Source organism: Macaca nemestrina, chromosome 3 (genome assembly GCF_043159975.1).
Source record: "Macaca nemestrina isolate mMacNem1 chromosome 3, mMacNem.hap1, whole genome shotgun sequence".
Lineage (NCBI taxonomy): Eukaryota > Metazoa > Chordata > Mammalia > Primates > Cercopithecidae > Macaca > Macaca nemestrina.
The window spans coordinates 130,888,885-130,908,398 of record NC_092127.1 but is presented as its reverse complement, the minus strand read 5'-3'; the positions used below and the strand labels follow the sequence as shown (position 1 = coordinate 130,908,398).

At 36.1% G+C, this 19,514-nt stretch overlaps 1 protein-coding gene across 1 annotated transcript in view; it reads left to right on the top strand.

Annotated features, from left to right (window-relative positions):
• LOC105463606 (transmembrane serine protease 11D) overlaps window positions 1-19,514 on the top strand; it is a 62,476-nt gene that overhangs the window by 11,264 nt on the left and 31,698 nt on the right. Inside the window, exon 2 of the mRNA XM_011710814.2 lies at window positions 18,239-18,360. Within this exon, the coding sequence (XP_011709116.1) occupies window positions 18,239-18,360 (122 nt within the window). The remainder of the gene's footprint in view (window positions 1-18,238; window positions 18,361-19,514) is intronic.

Genomic DNA, 19,514 nt, shown 5'->3' with positions numbered 1-19,514 from the left:
TTCCACCCAGAAAACAAAAACAAACAAAAAAAATGCACATGAGTGGGAAGAACATTATCCTAGAATTAAGTAGTTTAAATTGCATAAGAAGTAAATCATTTCAAAACTCGGATGCGTTTTAACCATTATGTGTAACAAATTGTTTGTCACGAATACTAACAGACTCCTGTATTCCAATGTCTCACTAACAATTGCTACCTAGGAAACAGCATTGAAACCTGAACTGAATGGGCTATTGAGTCTTTTTCTGTTCTGGAAGTTTAAGTCCACCCTCATTGTCAATTACACACAGGAAACTTGGTAATTGTATTATTCCACTAAGTTAACAATCATTAAAAGATAAATTTAATTTTAAACACTTTATTGAAATAAAATTATAAAAGAGAAACTTCATGTGTTTAAGGTGTTATGGTTCAATGATAGCTAGTATATGTACAGAGATGTGCAACTACCACCAAAATCCAATTTCAAAATATTTTCATCATCCCCAAAGATATTCAAATACATGTGATATTCAACTACTCATTTCCCAAAGAACATTTTTACAATAAAATATCACATATTTAAACTGTCATGAATATTTCTTTATAATTTGCGGTAGCTGGCAAAATTATTTTGTGCTAATAAAGGTTAGAAGACATCTTTAGTTAAAAATAAAGCGGGGGAGAGGAAAGAAAATGAAAAGAAAGAATGAAAGAAAGGAGAAAGAAAACATATCTATTTGGAAACTAAATCCAAACAGGGAAAATTTTTATTTTGGCCATTTTAGGGGGAAATAGGCAAGGAAGCAAGCAAGTCTGTAAATAGTTTTTTCTTGTTTTGAAACTGGTATGGTCTTCATGGCTCTGTCAATGACTATACTTTGTGGAACTCAGAAAAAAAATATTAACATTGAACAGCAGTGCCCTCTACAGTATATATTGGGCTATACCTGATTAACATTAATCAGTAAGGAGACAGCTAACCCGTCAGGGCTCTCTCTGTTATGGTTCTTGGTAACAGGTTACAAACACTCAGTGCATGTTCTTAAACACCAGTAGAGTCAATAAAGTATTGCTCCCATCACTTTGCAAATCTGGTGACTGCTAGACAAATTTACTTAAAATCTTAGCATCATAAAGTTCTAGAAAAAAATATTTCCATTTGTTCTGTTGTTTCCAAATCATTTTGTCAGACTCACATTTGTAGATGGTGCCACCCCTACCATAATATCACCATGCTCATTTGCAGACAGAAAAGCCTTCATAATCTGAATTATAGAAGCAAGAATCCACACTTTGGGCAGATGTAAAATGCCAGAAAAGATTACTTTCCTTAGCAAAGTAGTGTATATTAAGTGTAAGAGAGCAGTAATCAGAACATGTCTTTCAGTCTTCAACTGATTCTTCACAGAAATGGCAAGTAGTCTTCAGACATCTATTAATAATCATGCAAGGCTGACCCTATTATTAAATATGGGGATAGATGCTGAGTGAAGGAAAACATGGCAAACTTTCCTGACTTGTGTCAGCAGCATTCTCGAAACCCTACTCAGCAGTCTATACCATCCTCCTAGCTATACCATTGCTTGAAGAAGATGGGGTATGAGAGTGACAATACAGATATACCATCTCCTTCCTCAGTTTAAAATAAGATATATAGCATATGAGGATCAGAAACAGCATCTGAAAATTCTTGCCTTGCAAATTATGAGTGCAGAGCTGTATCACAGCTCTGACTGGAAAGGGAAACACTCTGAATTTCTTTAAATAAGTCTTCTGCAGTCAAGAAGTTCTTTCTCTGGAAAGGCTACAAATTAGTCTGACTAATGAATAAAGACTCTTGGCTTTGGTATTCGTCACCTTCCTTTATAGACTTTTCAATACCAGAATCAATTCCTGCTCCTAGCCAATGCCTTCCTAGGAACAGTTCTTGAATGTATTAAATATACAGAAGCCAGAGTAATGAGATCACCGTCTTTTACAATAAAGGCATTATTAATGAATTGGTAGGAAGGAAGAAAGGAAGGAACATAAAAATCCTCACCTTTATGGAGCTTCTTAACTGGTGGAGGGAGACAGATAACAAACAAAATAAGTAAATTGTGGGGTATATTAGAAAGTTATAAGTGTACTGCAAAATAATAAAGCAAATAATAATAATAAAGCAGAGAGAGGAGGTGCAATTTTAAATAGGGCACTTAGCAAGGTCTCACTGAGAAGACAACAATTGAGCAAAGACATACAAGAGGCCAGGGAGCAAGACCTGTGAAAACCTGAGGTAAGAGCGTTCCAGGCAGAAGGAAGAGCAAGCACAAAGTCCCAGAGGTAGAGAGGTCCTACTGTGCTTGAGGAGCAGCAGAGAGGCCAGGATGTCTGGAACAGGATATGGAGGCAGAGTGAAGTTAGAGATAAAGTCAGAGACTTAAGGACATACGGAACCACATTAGAAATTCCTGGAAGTTGTGTCTTGATGCAGCACCAAGAAATTAAGAGGCAAAACAGTACAAGATAAATACCCATGGCTATCCTGGATGTCTAATAAACATGTTCACTATGAAATTTTTATTTAAATATTCTAGAAAATCTTAAAATATGCAAAAACGATGTTGCCACACACAAGAAAAGCGTATGACACTCAGCATGAAGTCCTTAGTGGGTGATCAGTGTAGCACCACAGGTAGGGTAGCTTGTGCCAAGATCATCTTTTTTAATTAGAGACTTCCTTCCATTTTTGGCAGGGAAGGGTGTTTGCTAAAAAAAAAAAAAAAAAAAAAAAAAAAAAAAAAAAAAAAAAAAGGAGCACAATAGCAAATGAAAATAAGGGTTGAGCCTATATCTGTGAACTAATTGGAACAATCTATATAAAATTAAACCTTTGACCTTGGTCTCATTATAGCATACCCTAAGTACCTAAAATAACCAGCTACTGATTGATGGCTTAATGTGGTAGGTGTGGTCCTTCTACCAACTTATTAAATAACTACACACCCAAGCAGCCAGCATGAGTAATTATTTATGTTGTTTTCATTCATTACCAGTAACGCTTTAAGAATTAGCACGCACTAGTAAATGAAGTACAGACCAAATTTAATATTTCTTTCTTTTCTATTTGTAAGCCACAGTTTACAAATATGAAACAAATGAAACAAAAGTTTCTTTTTCCCTGGGTCATAAATCACTCTCTGTGTTTTTAGCCTCACATGTAAAATTATTTCACTTATGGCAATGGTATGGTCATATGATTATAAACATTAATTGATAGGTTCCTAAATTATATACATGTAATATTGCATATATATTGTAAGTTACATACATTATTATAAATTATATAACATATATGTAATCATAATTACCAACTGTTTCCTCTTATTATTAGATACCTAAGGCTATAGTAATGAGAACTTCTTTATTATATCAAATTCATGTGTGTCTACATATATGCCTAGAGATTTTATATTGAAGGTCTGTATTTTTTAATCCAAAGGCAGTGAAATAAGTGGTTTCCAATACTCTTTTTCAGAGCTTCAAATATTACCTGTAAGATAATGACTTCAAAAAAAATACTTCCAGTCCCAAGACCTTTGGTCAGCTGAGACCCGTCTTAACAGCTGACTGCGAGAAATTAACACAAAAATACTGACAGTTACTGAAGTCTCAAAACAACTCAAATTGTCTAGTCATGTGACCAATATAACTAAATCCCTGATCACAGAAGCTCAGTCTTCAAAGTTTCATCTTGGACTTCCACTCTTGCCCCTGGCACTGAATTCTCTATGAGGGAGTGGTCCTAATTCTTCATCTTCCACATTTTCCTCAACCCTTTCTTTTCCACACACACAGCCTCTACATGGCCCTTGGCACTTCATATCCCATTAATGGATTAATAAATTTGTCTGCGCGATGAGACCTCCTGCCTCATAACTCTCGCCTCTTGCAGCCCAACCGGGCCACCAGATTAACCTTTCTAAACCACTGCTGCTTTTCTTTAACTCCTCATTTCAAAAAGCTCATTGATACCCTAAGGCCAAGAAAGAGTCCAAACCCATTACTCACAAAGTCTTCCATAATCTTGACCAGCCTTATTTTTCTAGATTATTTTCCATCTGCTTTCCTATAAGCACCACACTGGGCCAATTACTTTTCACCAAACACACTTTGCACTTCTGCCTCTTCTGTTCCCATTTTTTCATTTACCCAGAAGGCCTACCCATCTTTCAAGGCATAGCTCACATGTCACATGTTCTATGAAGATTGGTGGCATTTCCTCCTCCCTCCTCTGAGTGAAGGAATTTTTATAATAGTTTTAAGGGGTAAAAGTGCAGTTTTATTACATGGATGTATTACATTGTTATGAAATCTGGGCTTTTAGTATAGCCTTCACCTGAATAGGGTACACTGTACACTTTAAGTAATTTCTCATCCTTCATTCCCCTCCCACCCTTCCATGTCTCCATTATTCTACTCTCTCTGTCCATGTGTACACATTATTTAGCTACCGTGTATAAGGGAGAACATGCAATCTTTGACTTTTTAAAAATCTTTTTGTTTTTATTATACTTTAAGTTCTGGGATACATGTGCAGAATGTGCAGGTTTGTTACATAGGTATACACGTACCATGGTGGTTTGCTGCACCCATCAACCCGTCATCTACTAGGTATTTCTCCTAATGCTATCCCTCCCCTAGACCCCTAGCCCCCAATAGGCCCGGTGTGTGATGTTCGCCTCCTTGTGTCCATGTGTTCTCATTGTTCAACTCCCACTTATGAATGAGAACATGCGGTGTTTGGTTTTCTGTTCCTGTGGTAGTTTGCTGAGAATGATGGTTACCAGCTTCATCCACGTCCCTGCAAAGGACATGAACTTATCCTTTTTATGACTGCATAGTATTCCATGGTGTATATGTGCCACATTTTCTTTCTTTTTTTTTTTTTCATTAAGAACTTTTTTTATTGTTTACTTTTTAGTTTCAGTAGTTTTAGGGGTACAGGTGGTTTTTGGTTACATGGATGAGTTCTTTATAGTAAATTCTGAGATATCGGCACAACTATCACCCAAGCAATTGTACCCTGTACCCAGTATTTAGTCTTCCATCCCTCATCCACCTCCCAGCCTCCTCCCGCTCAGGCCCCACAGTCCACTATCACTGTGTATTTTTGTGTCCTCCTAGCTTAGCTCCCACTTACAAGTGAGAACACACAGTATTTGATTTTCCATTCCTGAGTTACTTAGGTAAGAAAATTCTTAATACAAGGCTGATCAACCCATGTTGCCTTTTTTTCTTACTCTCTCAAAGTTATAACCCAAATCGGAAAACACAAGCTCTTCTGCAGAGAGGTGGACTGATTCCTAGACAGGGGCTAAGGGGCCCGTCTTGACTCCTCTCTCCTTTCTGTGTTCCAGTTAACCAGCCATGCTCCCACGGGCCTGAGCCGCTCTTGTCAGCTACGGGCCACCCGACTGCAGCTTCCCTCCCTGAGGCCCTGATTCTTGCTTCTTGAGTGTGAACTTCCTCCTGTCATTTACAGCTGGCTGTGCTTCACACTGTAAATGTGAATTTACAGCTGTGCTGCACACCTGGCCGGGGGTGAGGGGGGCTGGTGCTTGGAAATCCCAGACAATGTATATCAGGACAGTGACTGTAACAATTTTGGCAGATGGTAGGGAAGTGTCTTGTGGGAACCTTTTCATAATTTGCACCAAGTCCCCATTTGGGATAGTGTTGGGGCTGCTCAAATCTTTCTTTTTTTATTATTATACTTTAAGTTCTAGGGTACATGCGCACAACGTGCAAGTTTGTTACATATGTATACATGTACTATGTTGGTTTGCTGCAGCCATTAACTCGTCATTTACATTAGGTATATCTCCTAATGCTATCCCTCCCACCTCCCCCACCCTACGACAGGCCCCAGTGTGTGATGTTCCCCTTCCTGTGTCCAAGTGTTCTCATTGTTCTATTCCCACCTACGAGAGAGAACATGCGGTGTTTGGTTTTTTGTCCCTGCGATAGTTTGCTGAGAATGATGGTTTCCAGCTGCATCCATGTCCTTACAAAGGACATGAACTCATCCTTTTTTATGGCTGGATAGTATTCTATGGTGTATATGTGCCACATTTTCTTAATCCAGTCTATCATTGATGGACATCTGGGTTGGTTCCAAGTCTCTGCTATTGTGAATAATGTCACAATAAACATACATGTGCATGTGTCTTTATAGCAGCATGATTTATAATCCTTTGGATATATACCCAGTAATGGGATGGCTAGGTCAAATGGTATTTCTAGTTCTAGATCCTTGAGGAATTGCCCCACTGTCTTCCAAAATGGGTGAACCAGTTTGCAGTCCCACCAACGGTTTAAAAGTGTTCCTATTTCTCCACATCCTCTCTAGCACCTGTTGTTTCCTGACTTTTTAATAATCGCCATTCTAACTGATGTGAGATGGTATCTCATTGTGGTTTTGATTTGCATTTCTCTGATGGCCAGTGATGATGAGCATTTTTTCATGTGTCTGTTGGCTGCATAAATGTCTTCTTTTGAGAAGTGTCTGTTCATATCCTTTGCCCACTTTTTGATGGGGTTGTATTTTTCTTGTAAATTTGTTTGAGTTCTTTGTAGGTTCTGGATATTAGCCCTTTGTCAGATGAGTAGATTGCAAAAATTTTCTCCCATTCTGTAGGTTGCCTGTTCAATCTGATGGTAGTTTTTTTTGTTTGTTTGTTTTTGTTTTTTTGGGTTTTTTTTGCTGTGCAGAAGCTCTTTAGTTTAATTAGATCCCATTTGTCAATTTTGGCTTTTGTTGCCGTTGCTTTTGGTGTTTTAGACATGAAGTCCTTGCCCATGGCTATCCTGAATGGTATTGCCCAGGTTTTCTTCTAGGGTTTTTATAGTTTTACATCTAATATTTAAGTCATTAATCCATCTTGAAATAATTTTTGTATAAGGTGTAAGGAAGGGATCCAGTTTCAGCTTTCTACTTATGGCTAGCCAGTTTTCCCAGCATCATTTATTAAATAGGGAATCCTTTCCCCATTTCTTGTTTTTGTCAGGTTTGTCAAAGTTCAGATGGTTGTAGATGTGTGGTATTATTTCTGAGGGCTCTGTTCTGTTCTACTGGTCTATATCTCTGTTTTGGTACCAGTACCATGCTGTTTTGGTTACTGTAGCCTTGTAGTATAGCTTGAAGTCAGGTAGTGTGATGCCTCCAGCTTTGTTGTTTTGGCTTAGGATTGCCTTGGCAATGCAGGGTCTTTTGTGGTTCCATATGAACTTCAAAGCAGTTTTTTCCAATTCTGTGAAGAAACTCATTGGTAGCTTGATGGGGATGGCATTAAATCTGTAAATTGTCTTGGGCAGTATGGCCATTTTTACAATATTGATTCTTCCTATCTATGAATGTGGAATGTTCTTCCATTTGTTTGTGTGCTCTTTTATTTCATTGAGTAGTGGTTTGTAGTTCTCCTTGAAGAGGTCCTTCACATCTCTTGTAAACTGGATTCCTAGGTATTTTATTCTATTTGAAGCAATTGTGAATGGGAGTTCACTCATGATTTTGCTGTTTGTCTGTTATTAGTGTATAAGAATGCTTGTGATTTTTGCACATTGATTTTGTATTCTGAGACTTTGCTGAAGTTGCTTATCAGCTTAAGGAGATTTTGGGCTGAGACAATGGAGTTTTCTAAATATACAATCATGTCATCTGCAAACAGGACAACTTGACTTCCTCTTTTCCTAATTGAATATTTTTTTATTTCTTTCTCCTGCCTGATTGCCCTGGCCAGAACTTCCAACACTATGTTGAATAGGAGTGGTGAAAGAGGGCATCCCTGTCTTGTGCCAGTTTTCAAAGGGAATGCTTCCAGTTTTTGCCCATTCAGTACGATATTGGCTGTGGGTTTCTCATAAATAGCTCTTATTATTTTGAGATACGTTCCATCAATACCTAATTTACTCAGAGTTTTTAGCATGAAGGCTGTTGAATTTTGTCAAAGGCTTTTTCTGCATCTATTGAGATAATCATGTGGTTTTTGTTTTTGGTTCTGTTTATATGCTGGATTACGTTTATTGATTTGCGTATGCTGAACCAGCCTTGCATCCCAGGGATGAAGCCATCTTGATTATGGTGGATAAGCTTTTTGATGTGCTGCTGGATTCAGTTTGCCAGTATTTTATTGAGGATTTTTGCATCGATGTTCATCAAGGATATTGGTCTACAATTCTCTTTTTTTGTTGTGTCTCTGCCAGGCTTTGGTATCAGGATGATGTTGGCCTCATAAAATGAGTTAGGGAGGATTCCCTCTTTTTCTATTGATTGGAATAGTTTCAGAAGGAATAGTACCAGCTCCTTCTTGTATCTCTAGTAGAATTCAGCTGTGAATCCGTCTGGTGCTGGACTATTTTTGGTTGGTAGGCTATTAATGATTGCCTCAATTTCAGAACCTATTACTGGTCTATTCAGAAATTCAACTTCTTCCTGGTTTAGTCTTGGGAGGGTGTATGTGTCCAGGAATTTATCCATTTCTTCTAGATTTTCTAGTTTTTTTTTTTTTTTTTTTTCACAGAGGTGTTTATAGTATTCTCTGATGGTAGTTTGTATTTCTGTGGGATTGGTGGTGAAATCCCATTTATCATTTTTTATTGCGTCTATTGGATTCTTCTCTCTTTTCTTCTTTATTAGTCTTGCTAGCAGTCTATCAATTTTGTTGATTTTTTCAAAAAAACCAACTCCTGCATTCATTGATTTTTTGAAGGGTTTTTTGTGTCTCTATCTCCTTCAGTTCTGCTCTGATCTTAGTTATTTCTTGCCTTCTGCTAGCTTTTGAATGTGTTTGCTTTTGCCTCTCTAGTTCTTTTAATTGTGGTGTTAGGGTGTCAATTTTATATCTTTCCTGCTTTCTTTTGTGGGCATTTAGTACTACAAATTTCCCTCTACACACTACTCATTGGTTTCAAAGAACATCTTTATTTCTGCCTTCATTTCGTTATGTACGCAGTAGTCATTCAGGAGCAGGTTGTTCAGTTTCCATGTAGTTGAGCAGGTTTGAGTGAGTTTCTTAATCCTGAATTCTAGTTTGATTGCACTGTGGTCTGAGAGACAGTTTGTTATAATTTCTATTCTTTTACATTTGCTGAGGAGTGCTTTACTTCCAACTATGTGGCCAATTTTGGAATAAGTGTGATGTACTGAGAAGAATGTATATTCTGTTGATTTGGGGTGGAGAGTTCTGTAGATGTCTATTAGGTCTGCTTGGTGCAGAGCTGAGTTCTATACCTGGATATCCTTTTTCTGCTTGTTAGTTTTCCTTCTAACAGTCAGGACCCTCAGCTGCAGGTCCATTGGAATTTGCTGGAGGTCCACTCCAGACCCTGTTTGCCTCGGTATCAGCAGCCAGCAGCGGAGGCTGCAGAACAGTGAACATTTCTGAATAGCAAATGTTGCTGCCTGATCATTCCTCTGGAAGTTTCATCTCAGAGGGGTACCCCGTCATGTGAGGTGTCAGTCTGCCCCTACTGGGGGGGTGCCTCCCAGTTAGGCTACTCGGGGGTCAGGGACCCACTTGAGGAGGTAGTCTGTCTGTTCTCAGATCTCAAACTCCATGCTGGGAGAACCACTACTCTCTTCAAAGCTGTCAAACAGGGACATTTAAGTCTGCAGTGGTTTCTGCTGCCTTTTGTTTGGCTATGCCCTGTCCCCAGAGGTGGCATCTACAGAGGCAAGCAGGCCTCCTTGAGCTACTGTGGGCTCCACCCAGTTCCTGCTTCCCAGCTGCTTTGTTTACCTACTCAAGCCTCAGCAATGGCGGGCGCACCTCCCCCCACCTCACTGCCACTTTGCAGTTCAATCTCAGACTGCCCTGCTAGCAATGAGGGAGGCTCCGTGGTGGTCGTGGGACCCTTCGAGCCAGGCGCGGGATATAATCTCCTGGTGTGCCCTTTGCTAAGACCCTTGGAAAAGTGCAGTGTTAGGGTTGGAGTGATCCAATTTTCCAGGTGCCATCTGTCACAGCTTCCCTTGGTTGGGAAAGGGATTTCCCTGACCCCTGCGCTTCCCAGGTGAGATCATGCCTCGCCTTGCATTGGCTCACGCTCGGTGGGCTGCACCCACTGTCCTGCACCCACTGTCTGACAAGCCCCTGTAAGATGAGCCGGGTACCTCAGTTGGAAATGCAGAAATCACCCATCTTTTGTGTCACTTACACTGGGAGCTATAGACTGGAGCAGTTCCTATTCGGGCATCTTGTGCCACAATAGTTGATTTTTTGTTTCTGAATTGTTTCACTTAAGATAGTAGCCTCCAGTTCCATCCATATTGCTGTAAAAGACATGATTTTATTCCTTTTATGGTTGAGTAGTATTCTGATATATATATATATATATGTATATGTATATTTCTCTAATGATCTGTTGATAGACACTTAGGTTTAATGCACATCTTTGCTATTATAAATAGTGCTGCAATAAACATATGAGTACTGGTAATTTTTGATATAATTTCTTTTCCTTTGGGTAGATACCCAATAGTTGGATTGCTGGATCAAATGGTAGTTCTATTTTTAATTCTTTGAGAAGTCTCCATATTGTTTATAATAGAGGTTTTACTAATTTACTTTTCCACCAAAAGTGTGTAAGTGTTCCCTTTTCTCTGCATCCTCACCAACATCTGTTATACCCTGACTTTCTAATAACCGTTCTGACGGGTGTAACAGGTTATCTCATTGTGGTTTTAATTTGCACTTCTCTGATTAGTGATATTGAGCATTTTTTTCATGTGTTTGTGGCTATTTGTATGTCTCTTTTGAGAAATGTCTATTCATGTCCTCAGTTCACTCTTTAATGGGGTTATTGTGTAATTTTGCTGTTGTTATTTGAGTTCCTTATACCTTCTAGATATTAGTCTTTTGTAAGATGCATAGCTTGCAAATATTTTCTCCCATTTTTCAGGTTGTCTGTTCACTCTGTTGATTATTTCTTTTGCTGTGCAGAAGCTTTTTAGTTTAAGTAAGTATCATTTCTCTATTTTTATTTTGTTGCATTTGCTTTTGAGGACTTAGTCATAAATTCTTTGCCTAGGTTAATGTCCAAAAGTTTTCCCTACATTTTCTTCTAGCAGTTTAAGAGTTTCAGATCTTAAATTTAACTCTTTAATCCATCTTGACTTAATTTTTGCATATGGTGAGAGATAGAGGTCCAATTTTATTCTTTGATATACAGCAATCCAGGTTTACCACCACCATTTATTAAATGGGGTGTCCTTTCCCTAGTGTATGTTTTTGTCAACTTTGTCAAAGGTCAGTTGGCTGTAGGTATGTGACTTTATTTCTGGGTTCTCTATTCGTTTCATTGGTCTATGTGTCTATTTTTATGCCAGTATGATGCTGTTTTGGTTACTATAGCTTTGTAGTATAATTTGAAGTTCACTTCATATGATACCTCCAGCATTGCTCTTTTTGCTTAGAATCGCTTTGGCTATTTGGCTCTTTGTTTTGGTTTTATATGAATTTTAGGATTTTTTCCCAATTCTGTGAAAAATGACATTAGTATTATGATAGGGATTTAATTGGATTTGTAGATTGCTTTGAGAAGTACAGTCATTTTAATGACATTTATTCTTCTGATGCATGAGCATGGGATGGTTTACTATTTGTTTGTATCATCTCCATTTCTTTTATCAGTGTTTTGTAATTTTCCTTGTAGAGATCTTTTACTTCCTCGGTTAAATACATTCCTAGGTATTTTATTTTTTAATCTATTGTAAGTAGGATTGACTTATTGATTTGGCTATCAGCTTGGTCATTATTGGTGTATAAAAATGCTACTGAGTTTTGTACATTGACTTTGTATACTGAGACATTCCTGAATTCATTTATCAAATCTAGGAGTCTTTTGGAGGACTTTTAAGAATTTTCTAGGTATAAGATCATATTGTCAGCAGAGATAATTTGACTTCCTCTTTTCCAAGTTGGATGTCTTTTATTTATTTCTCTTGCCTGATAGCTCTTCTATGACTTCAAATAATGTGTTTAATGACGTGATGAAAGTGGGCATCCTTGCCTTGTTCCAATTCTTTAGTGGAATGCTTTCAACTTTTCCCTGTACAGTATGATGTTAGCTGTGGGTTTATCATATATGGTTTTTATTATTTTGAGGTATACTCCCTTTATGCCTAGCTTGTAAGGGTTTTTATCATGAAGGGATGCTAAATTTTATCAAATACATTTTTCTGTATCTATTGAGATGATCATATGGTTTGGTTTCTAATTCTGTTTACGTGGTGAATCACATTTATCAATTTGTGTATGTTGAATCATACTTGCATCCCTGGAACAAAACCCAGTTGACCATGGCATATTATCATTTTTATGTCCTATTGGATTCAGTTTTCTAGTATTTTGTTGAGGATTTTTATGTAGCATTCATCAGGGATGTTGGCCTATAATTTTCCCTTTTTGTGTGTGTGCCCTTGTCTTGTTTTGGTATCGGAGTAATACTGGAGTCACAGAATGAGTTAGGAAATATTTACTCCCTCTCAATATTTTGGAACAATTTCATTAGGATTGGTATCAGTTTTTCTTTATACATCTGGTAGAATTTGGCTGCAAATGCATCTGTTCCTGGGATTTTTATTGTTGTTGAAAGATATTTTTTTTCTTATTCAATTGTACTACTCATTATTGGTCTGGTCGGAATTTCTATTTTTGCCTGGTTTAATCTGTAAATTAAACTTGGTAGATTTCTACCTGGTTACATGTTTCCAGGAATTTATTGATTTGCTCTAGGTTTTCTAGTTTTTGAGAGTAGAGTTATTCATAGTAGTGTCTAACAGTCTTTGTATTCCTATGATATCATTGTAATGTCTTCTTTTTCATTTCTGATTTTGTTTATTTGAATCTGCTCTTTTTTTCTTGGCTAGTCTAGGTAGTGGTCTATCAATTTTTTTTATCTTTTCAAGTAACCAACTTTTTATTTCATTGATCCTTTGTAATTTGGGGGTCTAAATTTTATTTAGTTCTACTCTGATCATTGTTATTTATTTTTTTCTGCTAGTTTAGAGTTTGGTTTGTTCTTGTTTTTCTAGTTCCTTAAGGTGCATCATTAGGCTGTTAATATGTGATCTTTTAATTTTTTTGACATTGGCATTTAATGCTATAAAATTCCTTCTTAACACTGTTTTTACTATATTTTAGAGGGTTTAGTATGTTTTGTCCCCACTTTCATTCATTTCAAATTTTTTTTAATTCCCTCTCTATTTTGTTATTGACCCAGAGATCATTCAGGAGCATGTTGGTTTTTTTTTTTTTCTTGTTGTTCGTTTTTTTGTTTCATGTTTTTGTATAGTTTTAAGAGTTCCTCCCGGTATTGATTTCTAGTTTTAGACCATTGTAATTTGAGAAGATACTTGATATGATGATTTTTTAAAGTTTCTTCAGACTTGTTTTGTGACTTAATATATGATCTATCTTGGAGAATGTTCCATGTACTGATGAGTATATATATTCTGTGATAGTTAGGCAGAATTTTCTGTAAATGTCTATTAGGTCCATTTGGTCTAAGTACAATTTAAGTCCATTGTTTCTTTGTTGATTTTCTGTCTTGATGATCTGTCTAGTGCCGTCAGAGGGGGTGTTGAAGTTCTCCATCGTTATTGTATTCCTATCTCTTTTCTTAAGTGTGGTAATATTTGTTTTATGCATATTGGTGCTCTAATGTTGGATATATATATATTTAGGATTGTTATATCTTCTTGTTGAGTCGATTCTGTTATCATTATATAACTTTCTTTGTCTTTTTTTTTTTTTTTTTACTATTGTTGATTTAAACTCTGTTTTATCTGATATAAATATAGCTACTTCTACTCTCTTTTGGTTTTCATTTGTGTGGAATATATTTTTTCTATACCTTTACCTTTAGTCTATTAGTGCCTTTATCAGTAAAGTAAGTTTTTTGTAAGCAGCATATAGTTGATGGAGTTCTGTCATGCAGCCATTTTATTTCTTTCTCTGTCATTTCTGTAATTGTTTCATAAGCCCTATGGTTTGGTGGAGTTCTGTCATATTGCCATTTTGTTTCTTTCTCTTTCTCATTTCTTTAATTGTTTTATAAGACAAGTGAGTTTTATACTTCCATGTATTTTTATGATAGGTGAGTACCGACCTTTCATTCCCATGTTTAGAATTCCTTTGAGCATTTCTTGCACAGCCAGTCTAGAGAGTTAATAAATTAATTACTCCAGAAGAGTAGAAAACTAGTATTGACTCTCCTACTCCAAAAGTACCTCAATGGAGATAAGTGTTGACACATTCCTCTTCTTTACTGTAAAGTTACCTGTGTAATAAGAATGATACAGAGCAAGATAAAAAGTGCGGAGGAAAGTGAAAAAGGTAAATCGGTAAACAGGTAATACTGAATATTTTAAATAAATGCGTTTTTTTCTCTTGATAGTATAAGTTAAAATATATAGTAATAAATTAATTAATTAAAATTTTATTTTTCTCAAAAGTTTTTTATGGTTATTTAGCCCTTTATAATTTATACAGCATGCATGTCATCTGCTCTAATTCTCACAAAATATACTGTACAATAACTGTTGTTATTACCAACATGTCGCAGGGGAACTAAGATTCCGCAATATTAAAAGGACTCATCCAAGTTCACACAACAGTTACTGGCAGAAAAATCTTCAGTTCTAGGAATCTTGTTGTTATACTTCAGTTGCCTCTATAATAATACCTTAAATTCCAGTTTACAAACCATTGGTATATACACTGTTTTATTTGATTTTTAAAAAAATCAAATTATGAGGAAGGTATTGTCTTTATCATTTAAATTTTTTTGAAATCTGAAGCTTAAAATAATTATGATTAATGTGAGATCACGTAGCTTATATTTGACAGAGTACTTGAATCCACATCTCCTACCTCTAGTCTAGTTCCCTTTCCCATCCCCTTAGAAGTGCTTTATGATGTAGGAATTAAACACTGTGCTTAGAAGTTTAAAATCAATTAAATAAATCTTTCATATCTCAGTTCCTTCATTTGAAAACATGGCTGATATTAGAACAAAGGAAATTTCAAAAAAAATAAGAAATGATCATGTTTTAATTGGAAAAAATGTCTTGTAGAAAAATTCTTTAATACAACCCTGGGCATATCCTCAAACACTACAGTCCAATGGGAGAAAAAATACCAAGTTCGGTTTTGAACTTTTCTATTTAAGGTGGTTGTAAAGCACCCATAACACGTTCAATTAGTAATTGGAAATGATGATGTGCAGCTCAAAGAGAGAGGTCTGGGCTCAAGATCTATCTTGAGAAATATTATTATTAATAGATGGTGATTCCCTTTGCTTCCCCCCAAGTGAGGTCAGGAGAGACATGAAACCCAAAGCTTTTCCATTCTCTGTAATGTGAAGCAATGTACTTAGGGACGAAGTGTATGTGAGCGGAAGTTCATGTCTCTTTATTCAAATTTACCTGGTTTCTGTTTCCAGCTCTGTCACTCCTGAATAAGCATAAGTTATTCACTCTCTGAGTCTCACCTTTCCTATGTTTACAATGCAATCATAATACAGAATTTACAAGGCTACGAAAAGATCGTGAAGACTGACAATGTACATGTACAATGCCTGACAGATAGACTTTCACAATATAGTATGAAAAGATAAATTTTCCACCCTCATGCAATTTTTTTCAAGTCAATATAAAAGAGAAAGAGTGAGAGGGAAACTGGGTAAATGGGTCACAAATGGATATCTGCTTTGCTGTTTAAATGCAAGCACTAAAAATCTCTCTGATCAAGACCCTGCTTTAAAAGCAAAATATTTTGTTTCACATATTTCCATTGCATTATGAATTAAAATTCAGTATTTACAAACATATTCAGTATTTACAAACAAATTCAGTATTTGTGATTGCATGTAACAGGCACAATAACCCCATGAGGTAACAAATGGGCAAACTGAAACTCAAATAGTAAACAAATGTCAAACATAGAGTAAATACTGTGCACACTTTAGTTTGTGTTAGCAACGTTCAGAGGTTCAACTATAAGTTGAACATGCTATTGAAAGTTGAAACATGCTATTTCTTCAGTTGTTTCTACAGGGTGGAACAATTCATTCTTATGTAATTAGTTATGGCTTGTGAAAGTAAGGTAATTTTGGCTCCACACCCTTTGTTGAGTCATATGTCTCATGGTGCTTTTCAGTTATTGAGTTCAAGACGTTTTTCATGAACTGAAAGCAAAATTGGCTGTAATGTCATCCCTGTGGGAGGCTCATCCAAGTTAAAGCATATATTGACTCTAGTCTTTTGATTTCATTTTTTGGAGGTTTTAGCCTCCATCTTAATCCTTGTTTACAGTTCTTCTCACTCCAAGCTTGCAGATCCTGACATATCAGCTATCTCTGGAAACATAATCAATCCCTAATTGTTGCAGAAAGGAACAATTTGAGATTTGTTTAGCCTTTGGAGTTACATTTGCCTCCAACTCTGTCCCTTTTTGACTCTTTCCCTACTCAGCAGCCACTATTAATTACTGAAATCACAAATACCAAACACTATGCATTTGTGATTGCATGTAACAGGCACAATAACCCCATGAGGTAACAAATGGGTAAACTGAAACTCAAATAGTAAACAAATGTCAAAGTGACAGTTTTCAACCAGAAAATTACTACAGTAGTGGTTGCTGAACACTGGACTCTCAACCCGTGTCAGTGAAAGCCAGTTTTCATTAGTGTAGCAAAATGAACAAATAAGACAAATATAGCAAAAAGACATCATAAAGTTATAGCATTTAATAAATTGTTCTGAGGTTATTTTCTTCCTACGTTATATATTTAAATGCTCTTTTTAAAAGTGATCATGCTTGAGCAGGATCAATTTTTATAAAGTGTTCTGTGTTTATTCAACAAAATGGAAAACTGGCAAATCTATGTCTGCTTCCAACAATCTTCTGAAATGTTACTAGTTCCAGTGCCACAGCGTACAATGTGCAAGTGACACAATACAAAATATCAAGAGGTGCCCTTTTATAGGCCTGTGAGTTGGGTAGAGCCCAAACAATACCAGACGACACTGCAGTGAAATGTGTCCCACAGCACTGACCCTCAGAATGTACCCTTGTCACTTGTACCAGAATGTTGGCAAAACAAAATAGAAAAATATAAAAATTAGAATATGCCTAAATATAACTGCTTCTCAGCTCTATTGAGGCTTTTAAATCTGAAATATGTCAAGAATTAACATAGGCAATAAATATTTATAAATACCATAAGTATTTACAAAACACCTGTATAACCCAAGCATTCTGTAAAGTGTTAAACACTTTGCCTATGTTAAGCATAGGCATGAATAGTATCTTTACCTTCAAGGTGTTCACAGCCAAGTTGGATAACCTATTGAACTAGAAATATATACTTTATAACACATAACATGACCCCACTTAATCTTCAAAACAACCTTTTTTGGTAAGTATTATTATTCCTATTTTTCAGATAAAGAAAATCTCAGATAAATAACAATATGACCTCCAAGCAAACAAAGGGTAAAACTGGATTTCACACCCAGCTCCTCTGGTGACTTTCCCAGTGTGAGTGTGTGTGACTATATATTAGTACAAATTCATGGAGAAAATATGATAAATCAAATAAATCATTGGCTGTTGGAGCAGTTTTAATTCATTTCAGGTGCTTGCTATTCTCCCTGATTCTCTATGCCTCTGCCGATTTTTAATAATATGGGGAATCTTGCAATGAGAAATGCTACTGTCCTGACCCCCTTACTGCCCCACCCCTGCTTCATCTTCCTCAACACTTCTTCCCACTCAAATGATCTCTCTTCAGTACAGCCTTGGGGATGGTGCCCAAGCAAGGATGATTACTACCGTAGTGTCCAGCATTGAAGTTTGGAAGACATTGCAGTAGAACAGAGAATGATTTGTTTGTTATTCTTGGAAACTTTATCAATTGGCAGAAGGGAAAGTAATTCCAAACCATAAGTCAGACTTCCTTCTTCCGTCAGACTAATTGAACTTCAATCATTTTGTGCTGGGGAAAAAAAAAAAAAAAAGCTTGAAAAAAAAACCATTAAGGACAACCCTGTTAAGTTCAGTTTCATTTCTAGGAATATGTTTCTATGGCTAGAGCCATGTGCCAGATAAGAGATCGTGAAAGACAGAAGACAATCGTGAGCACTAAAATGATGGCTGAAATCAGTGAAATGAATGACTTTCTTTGATCTCTCTCTCTCTCGTAAGGCCAGCACGTGTACCATCGACTTCAAGATTTCTGAATCCATATGTCGTATGTTTCATTGTCGTCGCAGGGGTAGTGATCCTGGCAGTGACCATAGCTCTACTTGTTTACTTTTTAGCTTTTGGTAAGTACCAGAGCATTATTACTCTTTAGACTTAATAGTGACGTACGATTTCAGATTTAAAGTTTGGCATTCTTTCTTTTATTATGGCTTTTATTTCTTAATATAATGTGATTATATATCTTACTTATAGTTCTTCCCCAAATATAGATTCATATCTGTATTTTTCCTCAATCAGTATTTTTTCTCTTTCCTATTTTGGCCATTTTTAGTGCCCCAAACATACCTTTTGAGTATACCAAACATTGTTACTCAAAAAAGAATTATTCTATCCAAAGGAAAAAAAAACCTCAATAATTTTCTGATGCTAAAATTTACTCATTTTGTTTTTCATTAATACTATGATTTCCTTCATTGATAACCTGATAAAATCACAAAAGTGAAATATTGCAAAGAACCCTAAGTTTCAACACTAAAATTTGGATGTACCTAAGTATTTGTCCATTCTTATTAACAAATAATGCTCTGTCTTCTGAAAACAGTGTCTTACAGGCCTAACAGGATGGTCAGGAGATAAATTTTCAGTTGAGAAATAAAAAGGGGTAAAGTCAAACTTTTTAAAACATCATGTTCTTTAGTTATTTGTCTCTTTTATTTTGTTTAATTTTTTATTATATCACTAAAGCAATAGACAACATGGACAAGAAAAAATAATGTAAAGAATACACATACCATGCTCATTCATAAACAACTTTCTGTAAAAATCTCTGTGAAGGCTCTTTCAGATGCTTTAACACAGATATGTAAAATGTGTCAAATTTTACTAAATAATATCATATATTAGAATCTTTTTTTCACTTAAAATACACTTTGAGGTTATTTTTATTTCAAATATAATTCTATTAAATCACTTAAATCATGTGTGTGGGTGTGCAGGTATGTACATGGGTATGTGTGAGTGTTAAGAGAAAAAGAGACAGAATATAACTTATAGTATGTCCAATTGTAAACAGGTAAAAATGCTTAACTATGCAAAGGTTGAAATACTTCCAATGGTGTAATACAATTACCAACATTATGATAATGATACTCAATCATTTCAGCCAATCAAATGTAAAGGTTGTGGCTAAATTTTGCTTTTGACTGCATTTTGCTATCAAATCACCTGGAGTCACCTATACCTAAGGTGAACTACAGAGGTAGAAAAAAGAGACATG